The sequence below is a fragment of the Peromyscus maniculatus genome, chromosome 3, assembly GCF_049852395.1.
Source record: "Peromyscus maniculatus bairdii isolate BWxNUB_F1_BW_parent chromosome 3, HU_Pman_BW_mat_3.1, whole genome shotgun sequence".
Lineage (NCBI taxonomy): Eukaryota > Metazoa > Chordata > Mammalia > Rodentia > Cricetidae > Peromyscus > Peromyscus maniculatus.
The window spans coordinates 57,909,224-57,924,187 of record NC_134854.1 but is presented as its reverse complement, the minus strand read 5'-3'; the positions used below and the strand labels follow the sequence as shown (position 1 = coordinate 57,924,187).

At 38.1% G+C, this 14,964-nt stretch overlaps 1 protein-coding gene across 3 annotated transcripts in view; it reads left to right on the top strand.

Moving 5' to 3' along the window:
- The window catches only part of Exoc4 (exocyst complex component 4), an 810,377-nt gene that overhangs the window by 64,218 nt on the left and 731,195 nt on the right, over nt 1-14,964 (top strand). For all 3 annotated transcript variants that reach the window (XM_076566558.1, XM_006990369.4, XM_042273016.2), the window contains exon 3: nt 6,387-6,581. In XM_076566558.1, coding sequence (XP_076422673.1) covers nt 6,414-6,581 — 168 coding nt within the window. In that variant the 5' untranslated portion in view covers nt 6,387-6,413. The remainder of the gene's footprint in view (nt 1-6,386; nt 6,582-14,964) is intronic.

The following is a 14,964-nucleotide window of genomic DNA, read 5'->3' as shown; positions in this document are numbered from 1 at the left end:
TTAATTAAAAAGGCCTTGTTTAAATTGATTAATCGACAAATAAAAGTATGCACATTTATGGATGTACCATGGTATTTTGGAATATGAACACACTGTGGAATGGTGACATCAAGTTAATATGTACATCAACTTACATAGATAACATTTCTCTGTAGTAAAACCACTTACAGTATCTCTAGCAATTTTCAAGTATAAAACACATTGCTATTAACTTCAGTCAGCATGTTGTACAACAGATCTCTTGAATTTGCTCTTCTTATCTAATTAAGGATTTGTATCCTGTGGCTAACATCTCTTCAGTCTCATACTCTGATAACCATCATTTTCTTCTCTTCTGAGTTTGACTTTTAAAAATTGTCACATATAAGTGAGTTTGTGTGGTATTGTCTTTGTATGCTTTGCTTCTTTTCTCAGCATGATGTCTTCCAGTTTTATCCATGTTGTTGCAAATGTCAGGATTTCCTTCCTTTTAGAAGATGTGTCATGTATTTTTTTTTTAAAGGATAAATGCTGTGTATATGTGCATTATTATCTTTATCCATTTGTCTGTTGGACACGTACATTGATGCTGTGCCTAAGTTTTTGTGAGTAACACTGTATGAACATGGCAGTGTAGATGTCTCCTTGACATACTGATTTCGTTTCCTTTAGATATACAGATGTTCCTTGATTTATGGTTGGATTATATCTAAGTACTCCTATCATAATTGAAAATGCCACAAATACAAGTACATTTAACATATCTTGTCCATCGAACTCTCAACTTGCCTATAGTGCATTGTGGAGGGTTCTTTGTTTACTCTCCTGATTGTGTGGCTTTCTGGGAGCTGTAGCTTGCTGCTGCTACCCAGCATTCTTATAGAGCATCATACAACATAATACTAACCTGAAAAATGATCACAATTTGTGGGAATGCTCCTATTGAATGTGTTTCACTTTTATGTCATTATGAAGTTGACATCATGAGTTGGAAGCTATCTAAATGCCCAGTAGTGGGAGTCTTAGTTCACATTGTACTGTTGTTTTATTTATTTATTTTTATCAGGAACCTCCATATTCTTTTCTTTTTCTCTCTTTTCTTCTCTCCCTTTCTCCTTCCCCCCTCCCTCCCTCCCTCCCTCCCTCCCTCCCTCCCTCCCTCCCTCCCTCCCTCCCTCTCTTTTTGTCTTTTATTATTTCTTTCTTTATTTTTTGAGACAGCCCTGTCTGTCCTAGAACTCATTATGTAGATCAGACTGGCCTTGACCTCATAGAGATCTGCCTGCTTCTGCCTCCTGAATGCTGGGATTACAGGTATGTCCCTACCTTGGCTTTATATTATTTCCTTCAATGGTTTATTCCCCATCTTTATTGATATTTAATTATCACGCAGTAATATGCATGTATTTTGATATTACATGTCAGTACATTTGGTGTTTATATATTTCAATTTGTTACTATTGTGTCAGAGAATTCATTCCTGCTATGTAGCCTAGGCTAACTTCAAGCTTGGCTGTTGTAGTCCAGGCTGGTTTCAAACTTAGGCACCTCCTGCCTCAGCTTTCCTAATACTTACATTATACAACGTGCACTGTCATGTGTGGTCTTCTGCTTCTTATAGTCAGTTCTCATCCACATCCTGCTGTGCACCACTACTGATAGAAAATCTGTCACTGGATTAGATTTGCCTGCTGGGGAACTCATACACATGTCCTTATTACAAGTGGCTTCTTTTCTCAGCACACAATTTTGATATTCTTCATGTTTTTCTTTTTTGTTGCTGATTGACTCCCTTTCCCATTTTTTATGATTTTTCTAATCAAAAAATAAAAGACTCAGGACAGCTTGGTAATGTGGTGTGCTGAAAGAAGATGACCCCCATAGGGAGTGGCACTATTAGGAGATTTGACCTTGTTGAAGGAAGTATGTCACCGTGGAGGTGGGCTTTGAAGTCTCCTTTGCTCAAGCTTCTCTTAGTGAGACTGTTCTGTTCTGTTGCTTGAAAGATGTAGCTCCTTCTCCATTCTCAGCTCCTTCTCCAGCACCATGTCTGCCTGCATGCCGCCACGTTACACTATGATGTTAATGGACTAAAGCTCTGAAACTGTAAGACACCCAATTAAATGTTTCCTTTTACAAGAGGTGCCGTGGTCATGGTGTCTCTTCACAGCAATAGAAACCCTAAACTAAGCCAGGTAGTAAGAAAAAGTACTTTCCTGTGTCCTCTACCTTGTTAGTCCAGTTTAGTGAATAATCTTAGTAATGTTCACTTTATGTACGACCCAATGCCAGTGTGTTTGCTACTATTCTACCTTATTTTTACTTTAGTTTCTATGTAGTGAGCAAAAGTGGGAAGCGCTCTGATTGTATGTGTATATGCTACCATGAAATTCCATAATGTTTTTTTCTCACCATGCAGGAATTTGCTACGCTTGACTGACACTTTGTAAATTTGCCCCCTCACCCTTGGTCAAGAGCCTAGTTGAGTGTTCTGATAAAATTTATTTTTACCTACTTTTATGGGAAAGACTAAAATTGTAGAATTAAAGTCATAGGAGAATATCAGAAATCAAATTCTAACAGATTTGTAAAATGTAATGAGATTAATAACAACTACTTAGATCAAGAATACAAGGGAATTTATGAATGACCTTGAGAGATATTTAAGTCTAAACCAGAAATAACGATAAAAATTGTCTTCCCTGACCTCATTCTTGCCAGGTCCCACGTCCATGTAAAAGCTGGAACTTGTACTGCTGGAGTTCTCCCTTCTCGAACATTTGCGTATCTGGTAGTGTGCTCATACTGTTCTTGAGTTTTCTGTTTCAGAAGCTGTAGATTGACTTCTTGCCACATAGGGAGCTCAATTTAGTCCTTCCCTCTTCTGACCATCACACCTTCCTCCTTCCTCTTCTCTAAAAACAATAGATATTCCTTTTTTTGGTTAAGCTCTCTGTGCCTCTTTATTGTAATCATGCAAATAGTCACACCTGAGCCATTGCATGGCTGTGTTTCCATGTGCAGTTTGTTGCCACCATTGTTCTCCCTGGGGTGATGAAGATGGCCCTGTAGCCTTCTTCTGTGTAGGAAATCCCCCTTTGCCTATTTCCTCTGTGCTCTTGTATAGATGGAGCAACATTTCTCAGAAGTTTGCTGATTCTGTCCATGCAGTGTTTATTTTGTGAGCGTTTGCATGTCTGAAAATGTCACCATTCTTTCTTCATGTTCAATTGATAGCTTTTCTGGGAAGTAATTCTCTCTCAGATTCTGAAGAGAGAGTGTCCTTTTGTCTACTTCACCAACTTTTGTATAGACCCTGATGTATTCCTTCAAAAGCTTTTAGATCTTCATTTTGTACCCACCACTTCTTGCTCTCACTTTCTCGGCTGTCTGTCTATCGCTCCTTCCCTCTCATTTTCTAGCTCTTTCCTCCTGTCCCCTTCCCTTTCCTGTGTCACTCCCTTCTCCCTCTCCCTCTAAGAAGGGTCTCAAAGAAGGCCAGACTGCCATCAAGTTCTTGGTCCTCTTGACACCGCCTCTTCCCATTCTGTTGTCTTCACTACTTCGTTTGCTTTTTCAGTTTGAGAAATAGGAATTTTTATTTGTTAAAATTTCATTAATATTTTTCTCTGATATATTATGAAAATAATTTTCCTTTCCTTCAGGATTTTTCTTTAGTAACTATTGAATTCCAGACCAATCTTCTAATTTTTAAAAATCTTGTGCATCCACATGCACCCACACACTTGGAAGGAACATCTTAACTTTTTTATTCATTATCAATTTTACATCATTTTTTAAATTTCTAAGAATTTTTCGTTTTCCAAAATTGTCATGTGCTGTTTTGCTTCTTGGATGTAGTAGCTTTTCTTATTTTTCAATAAGTATGTTAACTATAGTTAAAAAACCGTTTTCTGTGTACTTTCTCTTTTACTAGTCCCTTCTTTTCATTTTGATGCTTGTCAATCCTTTTCTTTTTTAAAACTACTGTTCAGTTCATGCTTTATGTTTATGCTCAAAAGACTTGACTTGTCAGTCCTTCCTATGGATTTTCCTTGGTTGTCTGATGATTCTTGGCTGCCATTTGTATGCAAGGGAGCTGATTGGAAGGTTAGAGCAAATTGAGGGCCTTTTATATGTAGGACTCTCAGTTTCTTCAGTGAAAAGTCAGATGCCTTTAAACTTGAACCAGATCACTTTCCCAGAGGGAATGCCCTTCCTTTCCCTGGTTGGTGCTGAGAGGTTATTGGAGTTGGATCATTGGGCCTAGGGGCCCTAAGGATCATGCTGGTTAATAGACTCCCCTTTGACTACATCCTCTTGTTTTTGTTTGGCACTTCTCACCCTGCCTTCAGCCATACCTACCATTCCTTGACCCATATTCTTTCCAGTTGTCCAGATTTTGCAATTGCTGGCAGAAGGACTTACCTGCCTGTGTGGCTTGATGCTGGTCCTCAAGATATCCCTGTGGGGAGTCTGAATTCTTTAGTTAGGCCTTCTATGTTCTGCTGCTGCCCTTCAGTGCAGCCAGACCCACTCCAGGCTGAGACGCTCAGGCTTCCATGGGCTGCTAACTTCCACCATTCACCTTCTGTCTAGCTTCTACAATTGTACTGTGATTTTCTCTTTGCTCTTCCCTCCTCTGTTTTTTTTTTTTTTCTTGATGTCATGTTTATAAAGAATCTCTTTGCTTTTACCATGGTGGAATTGCAAGAAGCAATGGCGAGAACTAGAACCATCTCTGTCAGATTTTCTCTACCCCCTCCATGGAGTCATACCATCATGCTTCTCAAAGGACATCACAGATTCCTCTTATCCATGACTACTTCTTTTACATGAGCATTCTATAGAAAGCTGACTTAGATGTTATGAAATTATAAAATCAGATTAGTTGTTTTCTTAAGAGACCTTCTGGCCCTAACAGACTATCTTCACCTTTTCCATGCTTGTTAGACAAATATTGAAATTTCATTTTACAGTAATCAAAAGCACAGTCTCAATAGTATGTTCACCCTCAATATTCTCATTGAAGAGGAATACAGGTTTTCAGGGTGATGGGTATGCCTCATACTGTTGGCAGTTTGGATCATGTATGTAGGTATACATGGCTGTCAGGATGCACCAAGTCTGTACTGGAGTTGCACTCTATTAGGGGAAATAGAGACAAAACTAAACAAGTGTGAGCTCTACATAGAAGCATATGCTAGCACTGTCAACACTGTTTGAAAGCAGTTATGTGATTTGTAGACGATAATGAATTTAAAAATCCTTCCCCTCAAAAACAAAACAAAACAAAACAAAACAAAACAAAACAAAACACAAAAAACCAAAACAAAACCAAGCATAGCAGCACATGCTAAAGTCCTAGTGCTTGGGAGAAGGAGGCAGTCTTATCACCAGGTCAAAGCCGGTGGGTTTGAGCCAGCCTGAGCTACATGAGACCTTATCATTTTTTTTTTTTTTTTTTGGTTTTTCGAGATAGGGTTTCTCTGTGTAGCTTTGCGCCTTTCCTGGAACTCACTTGGTAGCCCAGGCTGGCCTCGAACTCACAGAGATCCGCCTGCCTCTGCCTCCCGAGTGCTGGGATTAAAGGCGTGCGCCACCACCGCCCGGCGAAACCTTATCATTTTTAAAAAATTCCTTTTCCATGTTTTAAACATTGAAAATTTTATAGGGTTGAAAATAGAAACTTAGTTTTATGATGTGATTGTGATTACTGTTCATCTCCCAATCCCTTTTATCGTAAAACTTCTCTACCTTTAATTAAATTTTGCATGTGCAGCAATTTAGAATGTACAGGTATACAGAATGCTGGAGATTGTCTATTTAATATCAATTTATTAAGTGATGCTTAAAATAGGAGGCAAAAAAATCTGTCATGTGTCTTTGAGATTATCTCTCCATGTGTTTATTATTTTTTTCAATGCTGGGCTTAATTTTATTATGGTCATTTGGGAAGAGCACTGAGATCCTTGGTCATAAACTTTGGCTGGAGTTCTAGAGCTGTAAGCATGGGCCATGTGGCCTTCAGCTGCAGGGGAATTGGGGAAGGAATACTACAGCTGGACTCTCATACTGATCATTCCTCTCTTTAGGTGGATCCACATTAATAAGGTACTTCATATTTCCAGAGTGTCTAATATCCATTGTAATTATTTCTAGATTCACTCAAAAGTATGCTAGAAGTAGTTTTCATGGGAAAAAAAATAGAAACACAGAGAGGTAGTGATGCACCCAAGTGATCAGAATCAGGATTAAAATTTAGCAGGGGGACCAACTAAAGGGAATAAGTGGGAGGGAATTAGGAACTGTTACATACACAGGACCAATAGGGAATACTAACCAGGTTAGTGGTTTAGGCTGGCAAGATTTTGAATTGACTGAAGATCAAATATGTTTTGTTGTAGGTAAAAGAGAATCTACTTTCCTGCAAGATGCTGTTGCACTGCAAACGGGATGAACTTCGTAAACTATGGATTGAAGGAATTGAGCATAAGCATGTCCTGAACCTGCTGGATGAAATTGAGAACATAAAGCAAGTGCCTCAAAAACTGGAACAGTGCATGGCCAGCAAGCACTACCTTAGTGCCACTGACATGCTGGTAAGAGCAGCCTGTGCCAAGATATCAAAGTTCTCCTCTCTCTGCATATAGTATGGTACAAACAGCTCTTGGGATTCTCAAGCCCTCGAAGGGGAACCCTAGCTAGTTATCTTCCTATATAGTGTTTGAAAAGTTAGGTGGTTATTATTTATATATTTTCTGTTCTTTGAACAGGCAAAAAATGTAGCGGAAAGGAATCAGTACTAAAATCCTGTTGAAATGATAATAAGAGATTGTTTTTTTTAGCTTCAGAGGAAGATCATGAATCTCATTTTTAGAGGATGAAATCTATGTGACAGAGACCTGAAGATTTGTAAAGTTAGGTGTTCGCTAAAGGTTTTGAAGTCATTTTTGGATTGGTTATAGCTTTGTTTTGTTCCTTTCAGCTGGTAGGAAAGAAAATGACTTCTTTGATACTAATTTTAGAAGTAACTTTACAGAGCTGGAGTGCTCTGTGACCTGGCCTTTACTGTTTCAGTCCATGGTGTTCTGATACCTTTTGAATTAATGGAAGTTCCTAGAGGGTGCAATCTGTGGTGAATGTCAAGCCAGACTTTGCTCCCTCTTGGTCCTGACTTTTCCAGGACAGGTGGCTTTTCTGGATGGCTGTCCTGTCTTCTTGCTCATGTACACAGATCCATATCCACTTTGATATCTGTAGCTGTCCACAGAGGCTCTCAACATCAGCTGTGCTGGATTTGAAGTTTTCTATTTTCTACCATGGGGGCAAGTTCTTTTTTTTTTTTTTTTCTCAATTTATTTATTTATTATGTACACAGAAGAGGGCGCCAGATCTCATTACAGATGGTTATGAGGCACCATGTGGGTGCTGGGAATTGAACTCGGGACCTCGGGAAGAGCAGTCAGTGCTCTTAACCTCTGAGCCATCTCTCCAGCCCCAAGTTCTTTTTTTTGTTTTATAAATTACATTCATGAAAACACTGGTGGACTTGGTGGGGACACTGATGAAATAATTCATTCACTTCTATTAAGAATTTTGCTGTAAGGAGTATTAAGGAATTTGGTTATCAAAGGGTGAGAAGTGGCATAGTATTTTATCACATATTGGTTATAAATCAAATGAATCATCAGTTTTAACAGTACAGGAGTATTGGTGTAGTAAAGGAGTCTTGGTGTAGTAGAAGAATTAGGGTTTTTTTTTTGTTGTTGTTTGGTTTTTTTGGTTTTTTTTTTTTTGCTTTCTGTGTGTGGTTATTGGTGCCTTTGTTTTTTTGGTATTTGTCATTGAATGTAGGGCCTTGCACATGATTGGTAAGCATTCTGCCCTCTACTACTAATCTGTCTTCAGCCCTTTTTCTATTTCATTTTTTCTCCCCCAAGACAGGGTTTCTCTGCATAGCCCTAGCTGTCCTGGAACTCACTCTGTAGAACAGGCTTCCTTTTACCTCACAGAGATCTGCTTGCCTCTGTCTCCCGAGTGCTGGGATTAAAGGCGTGTGCCACCATGCCTGGCATTTATTCCAGTTTTTTGAGACAGGGTCTTACTCACTTGTCAAGGCTGTCTCAGACTCCCTGAGTGGGCCTTGGATTTGTAGTCTTCTTGCTTTAGACTTGTGATCAGCCAGGATCACAGCCCTGCACAGCCAGGCCCAGCTTATTTCCAACATCATACCATAGTGACATCATAGTTCATAACCACTGGGCTGTCTAACAGCCAAAAATTACTTTTCAGTGTTAGTGTTGATTTAGATATATTTTTGCTGAATTATCAAGATATAGCAATTTGAATAGATAAGCTTATATGTGTTTGTGGAACATAATACCCAGCTGCTTTTCTTATTGAGTCACTGTTTTGGTATGCGTCTGCTCTTGACTAAATGGCATGTATTAGAATGGATTGGTAGGGTTTATTTAGGTTAATTATGTTCATTTGAGGATTTCAGAATATTCTTTTATAGCCCTATTACTTATGGGCTAATTTATTTATTTAAAGGCTTAAATGAGTACCAACCTTTTCTTAACTAATTTTTGCTCAGATCTTTCTTAATTAAATAACTTCATCAAATTCTTTGTTGTAAGTTACAGAGATTAAACTATACTTTTTCCTTGATGTAACAAACACCTGAGATAAAGCAGCCCATGAGAAGAATCAGGCTTATTTTGGTTTATAGTTTAAGAGGTTTCAGTTCATGGTTGCTTGGAAAATGCAATTCACCATCTTTGGAGCATGTAGCAGAGGAGGTTACTCACTTCATAGTGACCAGAAAGTAAAAAGAGAGATGGGAAGGTGTGGGGTGTTTACCCACCAACCCCACAGCTCCCCAGAGTTTTCTTGAGTGTGAGCAGCAGGAAATATTAGATAGAAGGATTTATATTTTGGAGAATATTGCAGAGATAAACAGATAGAAAATAAAGGATAGCCTCGAGAGGGCCTGGAACCTTTTCCAACGGGCCCCTACTGTCTCTGCCCCAGGGTTTTTATAGAGATGCCAAGGGGTGGAGCAAAAGACCTCCTTCCCCAGCACAGCCAAGTGTAGACCATCTCAGACACCTGCACTCAGGCCCGTGGTCCTAATCCTCTATGTGGACCTGCTGGGTAAAGCCACAAGGAACCCGAGAATGGGCTCCCACAGGAAGGGACTGGGGTCCTTTAAAGTTTTGCCTCCAATGGCCTAACTTCCATAGGGTACTACCTCCTCAAGTTTCCACCGTCTCTCAATAGTGCTGCAGACTAGGGACCACACTCTAACACATGGCTCTTTGGGCAACATTAGGGTAAAAAAAGTGGACTCATGTAAACAATCTGTTAAAAGGGCAGAGGCATACTTGGAAAGCCACCTCTGTGTTCTCTCTGCATGTCTTCGTTGTTCTTCTCTAGACTGGTGTCAACTTAACACAAACATGGAGTGACCTGTAAGAGAGAACCTCAGATGAAGAATGGCTTGATCAGGTTGGCCTGTGTTTATGTGTGTGAGGCATATTCTTATTGCTATTTGATGTAGGTGGGCCTGTTCCGTAGTGGGCAGTATTGTAGCTAGAGTTTTTCTGGTCCTGCCTGTCCCAGAGTCAGGACAAATCTCTCTAACCTGCCAGTCCCGCAGCGGCTCAGACCCAACCAAGTAACACACAGAGACTTATATTGCTTACAGACTGTATGGCCATGGCAGGCTTCTTGCTAACTGTTCTTATATCTTATATTAATCCATTTCTATAAATCTATACCTTGCCGTGGCTCGTGCCTTACCCCGCGGCTGGCAGTGTCTCCCTTCCTCAGCCTTCCGCTTCCCAGAATTCTCTTCTCTGCTTGTCCCGCCTATACTTCCTGCCTGGCCACTGGCCAATCAGTGTTTTATTTATACAGAACGATATCCACAGCACAGTATCTTTCACAGGAAGGTGACACTGAGGTTTGTATGAAAGGTAGCTGAGCATGTTAGAGGGAGCTAGCCACTGAGAAGCCTTTCTCCATTGGTTTCTGTTTCCAGTTCCTGCCTGTATTTCCTGCTTTGCTCTCCTTTGATGATGGCCTGTAGCTTGTGAGCTAACATGAACCCTTTTCTTCCCAAGTTGCTTTGTTTGTCATAGCAACGGAAAGCAAACCAGGACAACTGGTCTTAACTGTATGTGGGAATAGAATAGGGTGTTTGTGTTTTGATGGGGGAGAGCAAGGAGTATAAGCCATAGATTTCATCTATCCAGTTTCAGAAGGAAATAACCTATTTATTTATTTATTTATTTATTATTATTTTTACCAATTAATAGAAGTCTAAAACCTGTGCTGAACCGGATGGTTATAGTAATCATCAGTTCTAGTTAAAATCTTTGTGTTTGGGGTGATGGGAGGGGATGAAGAGTCCCCTCTCCCACAAGGTCAGTGTGTAAGACACATTGTTCCTTTCCCCCATTTATACTTGTTTTTGTATTTTGGATACTAATACTTTTTCGGCTGCATGGGTAATAAATATTGTTTTTGAGTTGGTGTTTATCTTTTTACTTTGTTCACGGTAGCTTCTCTTATAACATTTTTAATGCAAACTATCTCAACATTGTTTATTTAAGGTATGTGATTTTAGGTAAAAATTTCTATCCTATTGTCTTTAGGAGAATTTTTTTTTATTTTGTTCTTTAATCCATCAGAAGTCCATTTTTATTTATGCTATGAGCCAGGGATTTAATTTTACTTTTGCTTTTTATATCCAGTTGGCTGTGTGTTTATTGAATCCTATTGATTTATAATGCTACTTGTCACATTCCAAATTTTCACATATGTATGTATCTCCAAGTTTTTATTTTGTTCAGTTGGTCTTGCCTATACCTATACAAAAATCATGGCCTTTTAATTACCGTAACTTTGCAATATATCTTGAAAGGAAGTAAAAATGGTGCTTCATTTTGTTCTAAATTGCTTATACTCTTCTTTGCCCTCTCTTCTTCCATGGCAAACTTAGTATCAGTGTGTCAAATTTCAGAAAAAGATAAAAAGAATTTCGTTGACTTTAAGGATTTGTGTGTTAGCAATCTTGTCTTCATTATCAGTGAATATGTGCCTATTCATTTATGTCTTTTGATAATATTTAGCAATATATTCCTTACAAATATTGCATATATTCCATTGAATTTAATGTGTCACTTATGTTCTGAGACTTTAAAAATAATAGCTTTTTATTAATTATAGTCACTAGTTATTTGCTGTATATAAATATAAGGTATATATCTCTTTTTAACATTTATCATTTAAAAATAATTTTTGTTTTTTGAAGTTAAAATAAATTATATCATGTTCCTCCTTCCCTTTTCTCCCTCTAACCCTTCCCATATGTGTGTGTGTGTGTGTGTGTGTGTGTGTATGTGTATTCCTAAGTATAGCAGTACAATATTTATGTATTTATTTATTTTGGTTTTTTGAGACAGGGTTTCTCTGTGTAGTTTTGGTGCCTATCCTGGATCTCGCTCTGTAGACCAGTCTGGTGTTGAACTCACAGAGATCCACCTGGCACTGCGTCCCAAGTGCTAGGATTAAAGGCGTGCACCACCACTGCCCGGCTTGCTCAATCTTTATAATGTTACTCATATGCATATGATTTCAGGGCTGACCACTTGTTATGGGATAACCAAATTGGGGGCTTTTCCCTGGGAAGGATAATTTCTCCCACTGTCCATATTCCTTTGTTGCCTTAGGGTTAAGGGCCCTGTGAGAGTTCCCCCTTCTGTTAGCATGTCTGTTGGAGTCATCTTTCTTTAGGTCTTGTTTAGGTAGCTGTCTTGGTGAGACTTCTTGGGTGTATCTTCTCTGACATTTCTAGGAGATACAATCTCACAGCAAACTTCCCTGTTTCTCTGGCTCTTATAATCTCTTCCCCCTTACACTCTGATCCCTGAGCCTTAGGTACAGAAATTGTGTTGCAGATGTATCAGTTGGGACTGGGCTCCACATAGTTTTCTGCACTTTGACAGGTTGCAGTTTTCAATAAAGGTCTCAATCTATTTTTGTGCATCAGAAGATAGCCTCCAAAAGTAATTTCTCTGCTTTTACCATGTATGTCCAGAGATGGAACATAGGTTGCCAGGTTTTTCAACAAATGCCCTTTATCTGTTGAGCCATTTGTTGGCTTGATTTTTTATTTTTATTAATTGACTATATATTTTCCTGGAGTGGTTTCCAACCCTATCTTCTTAGACTTGGCTTATATTTACTCAGCTTTCTGAGTATCTCAGGTACTACATGCTTTTCTTTATGTTTTTGTAAGCTACATGAATTTCATTATCATATAATTGTTTTTATTTATGTGGTAGATCATTGATTGTGGGGTTTATATATTACCCAGTTTTGCCCTGTTCCTACCACAGTGACATTCATAGAGTCAGAGTTAACAAATCATTAGCCAAGTGAGTAACTATGTGAAGGACTTGAATACATAGAGGAAATGACACTTCTTAAAGTATTTCTTTTTCAGGAGCTGTGCTTTATTTCCTCAGGTTGGTGGACAAGATAATCTGATTTCTAACCTTTTGTAATATTTAAATTAGCAAAAACAATTTCAACAGAGCTAATATGACTATACACCTATTTTGTGCTGATATTTTGAGTATGGGAAATGGATCAACGCCCTTCACTCTTACAGCTGGCATAGATGGGTTTCTGGTATCATTACTATTTTATAGAAGAGGTAATTATGCTAGATTCAGGAAGTTGGTGTACCCAAATGTACAACTATTTGTCCATTCAGTCTGCGAAAGGCTGGAAATATTCTTCAACAGTCTTGTGTATATAAGAGTGTAGTATAAGGTCTGCAACTACTCTTTTCTTGGACCTCATATGAAAAACAATTACATTTTTTTTTCTCCATGGTTACGTGCTGTTACAAGTAAAATCTACTTAAGGAATCTGCAGGGTCCAAATGGAAATTGTCACTAAAATGCATCAGAGGAAAGTAAAGAGAAAACCATCCAGTCTTTCAAGCCCCACTGCTTTCCTTGGATTTGTTTGACAGAAGACTTTGCATTTTCATTTTAAGGCAGGTGCAGATACAGATATGTAGTAATTTGATCCCTCCACAGTATAGGTTAATAAACCCACAGTAAATAAATCAGTGGTGACCCATGGCTCTTGCCACCTCCTGCTATTCCTGTTTTAAAATTTGACCTGTTTTATGGCTGTAGGCTTGGCTTCTAGGTGGAATTTTATTTCTTCTTTTGATATGATAACCAGAATATTGCACAAAATAATTAAATTGTCATGACAGGCAATGTCTGCAAATAGGCCCAGCCTTTTGTTTCCTTCTTTAAGGTAAACAGTTGCTGTTGGCTTATGAAAAGCTAAAAATGATCTAACAAGAAGCCACACAGAAATCAGAGCTTGATTAATATTGTAGCCTGTAGCTTTGTGATATGTATGGTTTAAATTAGACCTTTGCAGTATTGTGCTGGGTTGATGCAAGCACATTAATGACATAATTTCTGGTTGCTGCATCACATTTCTGCAGTCTGTCCTTTGTATTCCACTCACATTAATTGAAGTAATTTTGCCAGTGAAGCGTGTTTCAAACCTCTGCATTTAAATTGAAATTTTAATTCCCTTATTGTCTTGAAAAGACGGCTGAAGATGCCTTGTTACAGGTTTCATTATCACTCAAAACACTCCAGCTGCTGGTTTTAATGTACAATGACTGATTAATTCTGGAAACAATTATTAATATGAGAATAGCAGCTTCTTCCCAGTGGCATGAGTAACCAGGAAGGTATTTCATGAGAGTTAATATTTTTATAAACTTTTTTTTCCCAGGGACAATTTGTGTGTAGAAGTCTGCATCATATGAAAATTGCAGGGAGCGCTTTGAAAACCACTTACACAAGTTCTGATTTATCAGCCATAGAAGTCAATTCATAATTGCATTCAATCAGTAGAAACCAAGCCACTGTGAGTCGTTTAGAAGCACTTTAGCTGACAGTCATACAAGGCTTGTGACTAAAATAAATTTTCATTTCTAAGCCTGTCTGAGATTATAGAGATTTTGAATGTCTTTTTAATCATTTTGTCTTTATTTTTATACCTTCACAAAAAGAATCCATAGCTATATAGTCAGATGAAGATTATTATGATAATTATAATAACATATTTACATAGTTGTCTTTTCCCCAGAGGATCTTGGGATGCCTTTTTGTGAGCATTGTGTAATGGAGTTATTTTACTTACGCTTTGAAAATATGACCCTATCTGAGATAAGAGAGTAAGGCAGCTATTTAATTGAGTAGTTTTCTAGAATCGTGTAATAAAAATATTGTAGTATTTTCAGTTCATATCGAAGTTGTTCGATGGTATTGAGAACTGTTTGTGCCAATGTAAGAGCCAGACTTGAATCTTAGCTTTGACTCTTAACAGAGGCATGACTGTGGCCAGTCATTTACCTTTACTAAATATTTGAGTGAAGATACTATATACCTCTGAGGTTTATTGAAAGATTTAAAGTAATCACAGTGCACACTGTAAGTTCTTTAACTATTGTTAGTTATTCTGTTTTTAAATTGAGTGTTGGAAAAGGTATATTATGATCTCAAAATGTATTCTAGAGGTAGACTTATTTTGAGTTGGTAATAAGTTGAAGTAGGGCTAGGTTAAACATTTTTCACTTCTTTTTAGTCAACATGAGTGTTACCTGAACTCAAGACTAGTTCGATATTTTGATTGTATATTTTTATTGAGTGTGATAATTTGAAATATTTATACAGTGTGGGTAACTAGCATCTCAATTTCCTTGGATATTTTTTGTTTGACATATTTTATTAACAGCCTAATGGTTGTACATATCTATGAGGTATAATGTGATTTCAGTACATGTTTACAGTATGTATTGACCAAATAAGAGGTCTTTTGGTTCTCTTTCTGTCTTCTTTAGGATGAAACATTACTTGGCTTAGCTCTCAT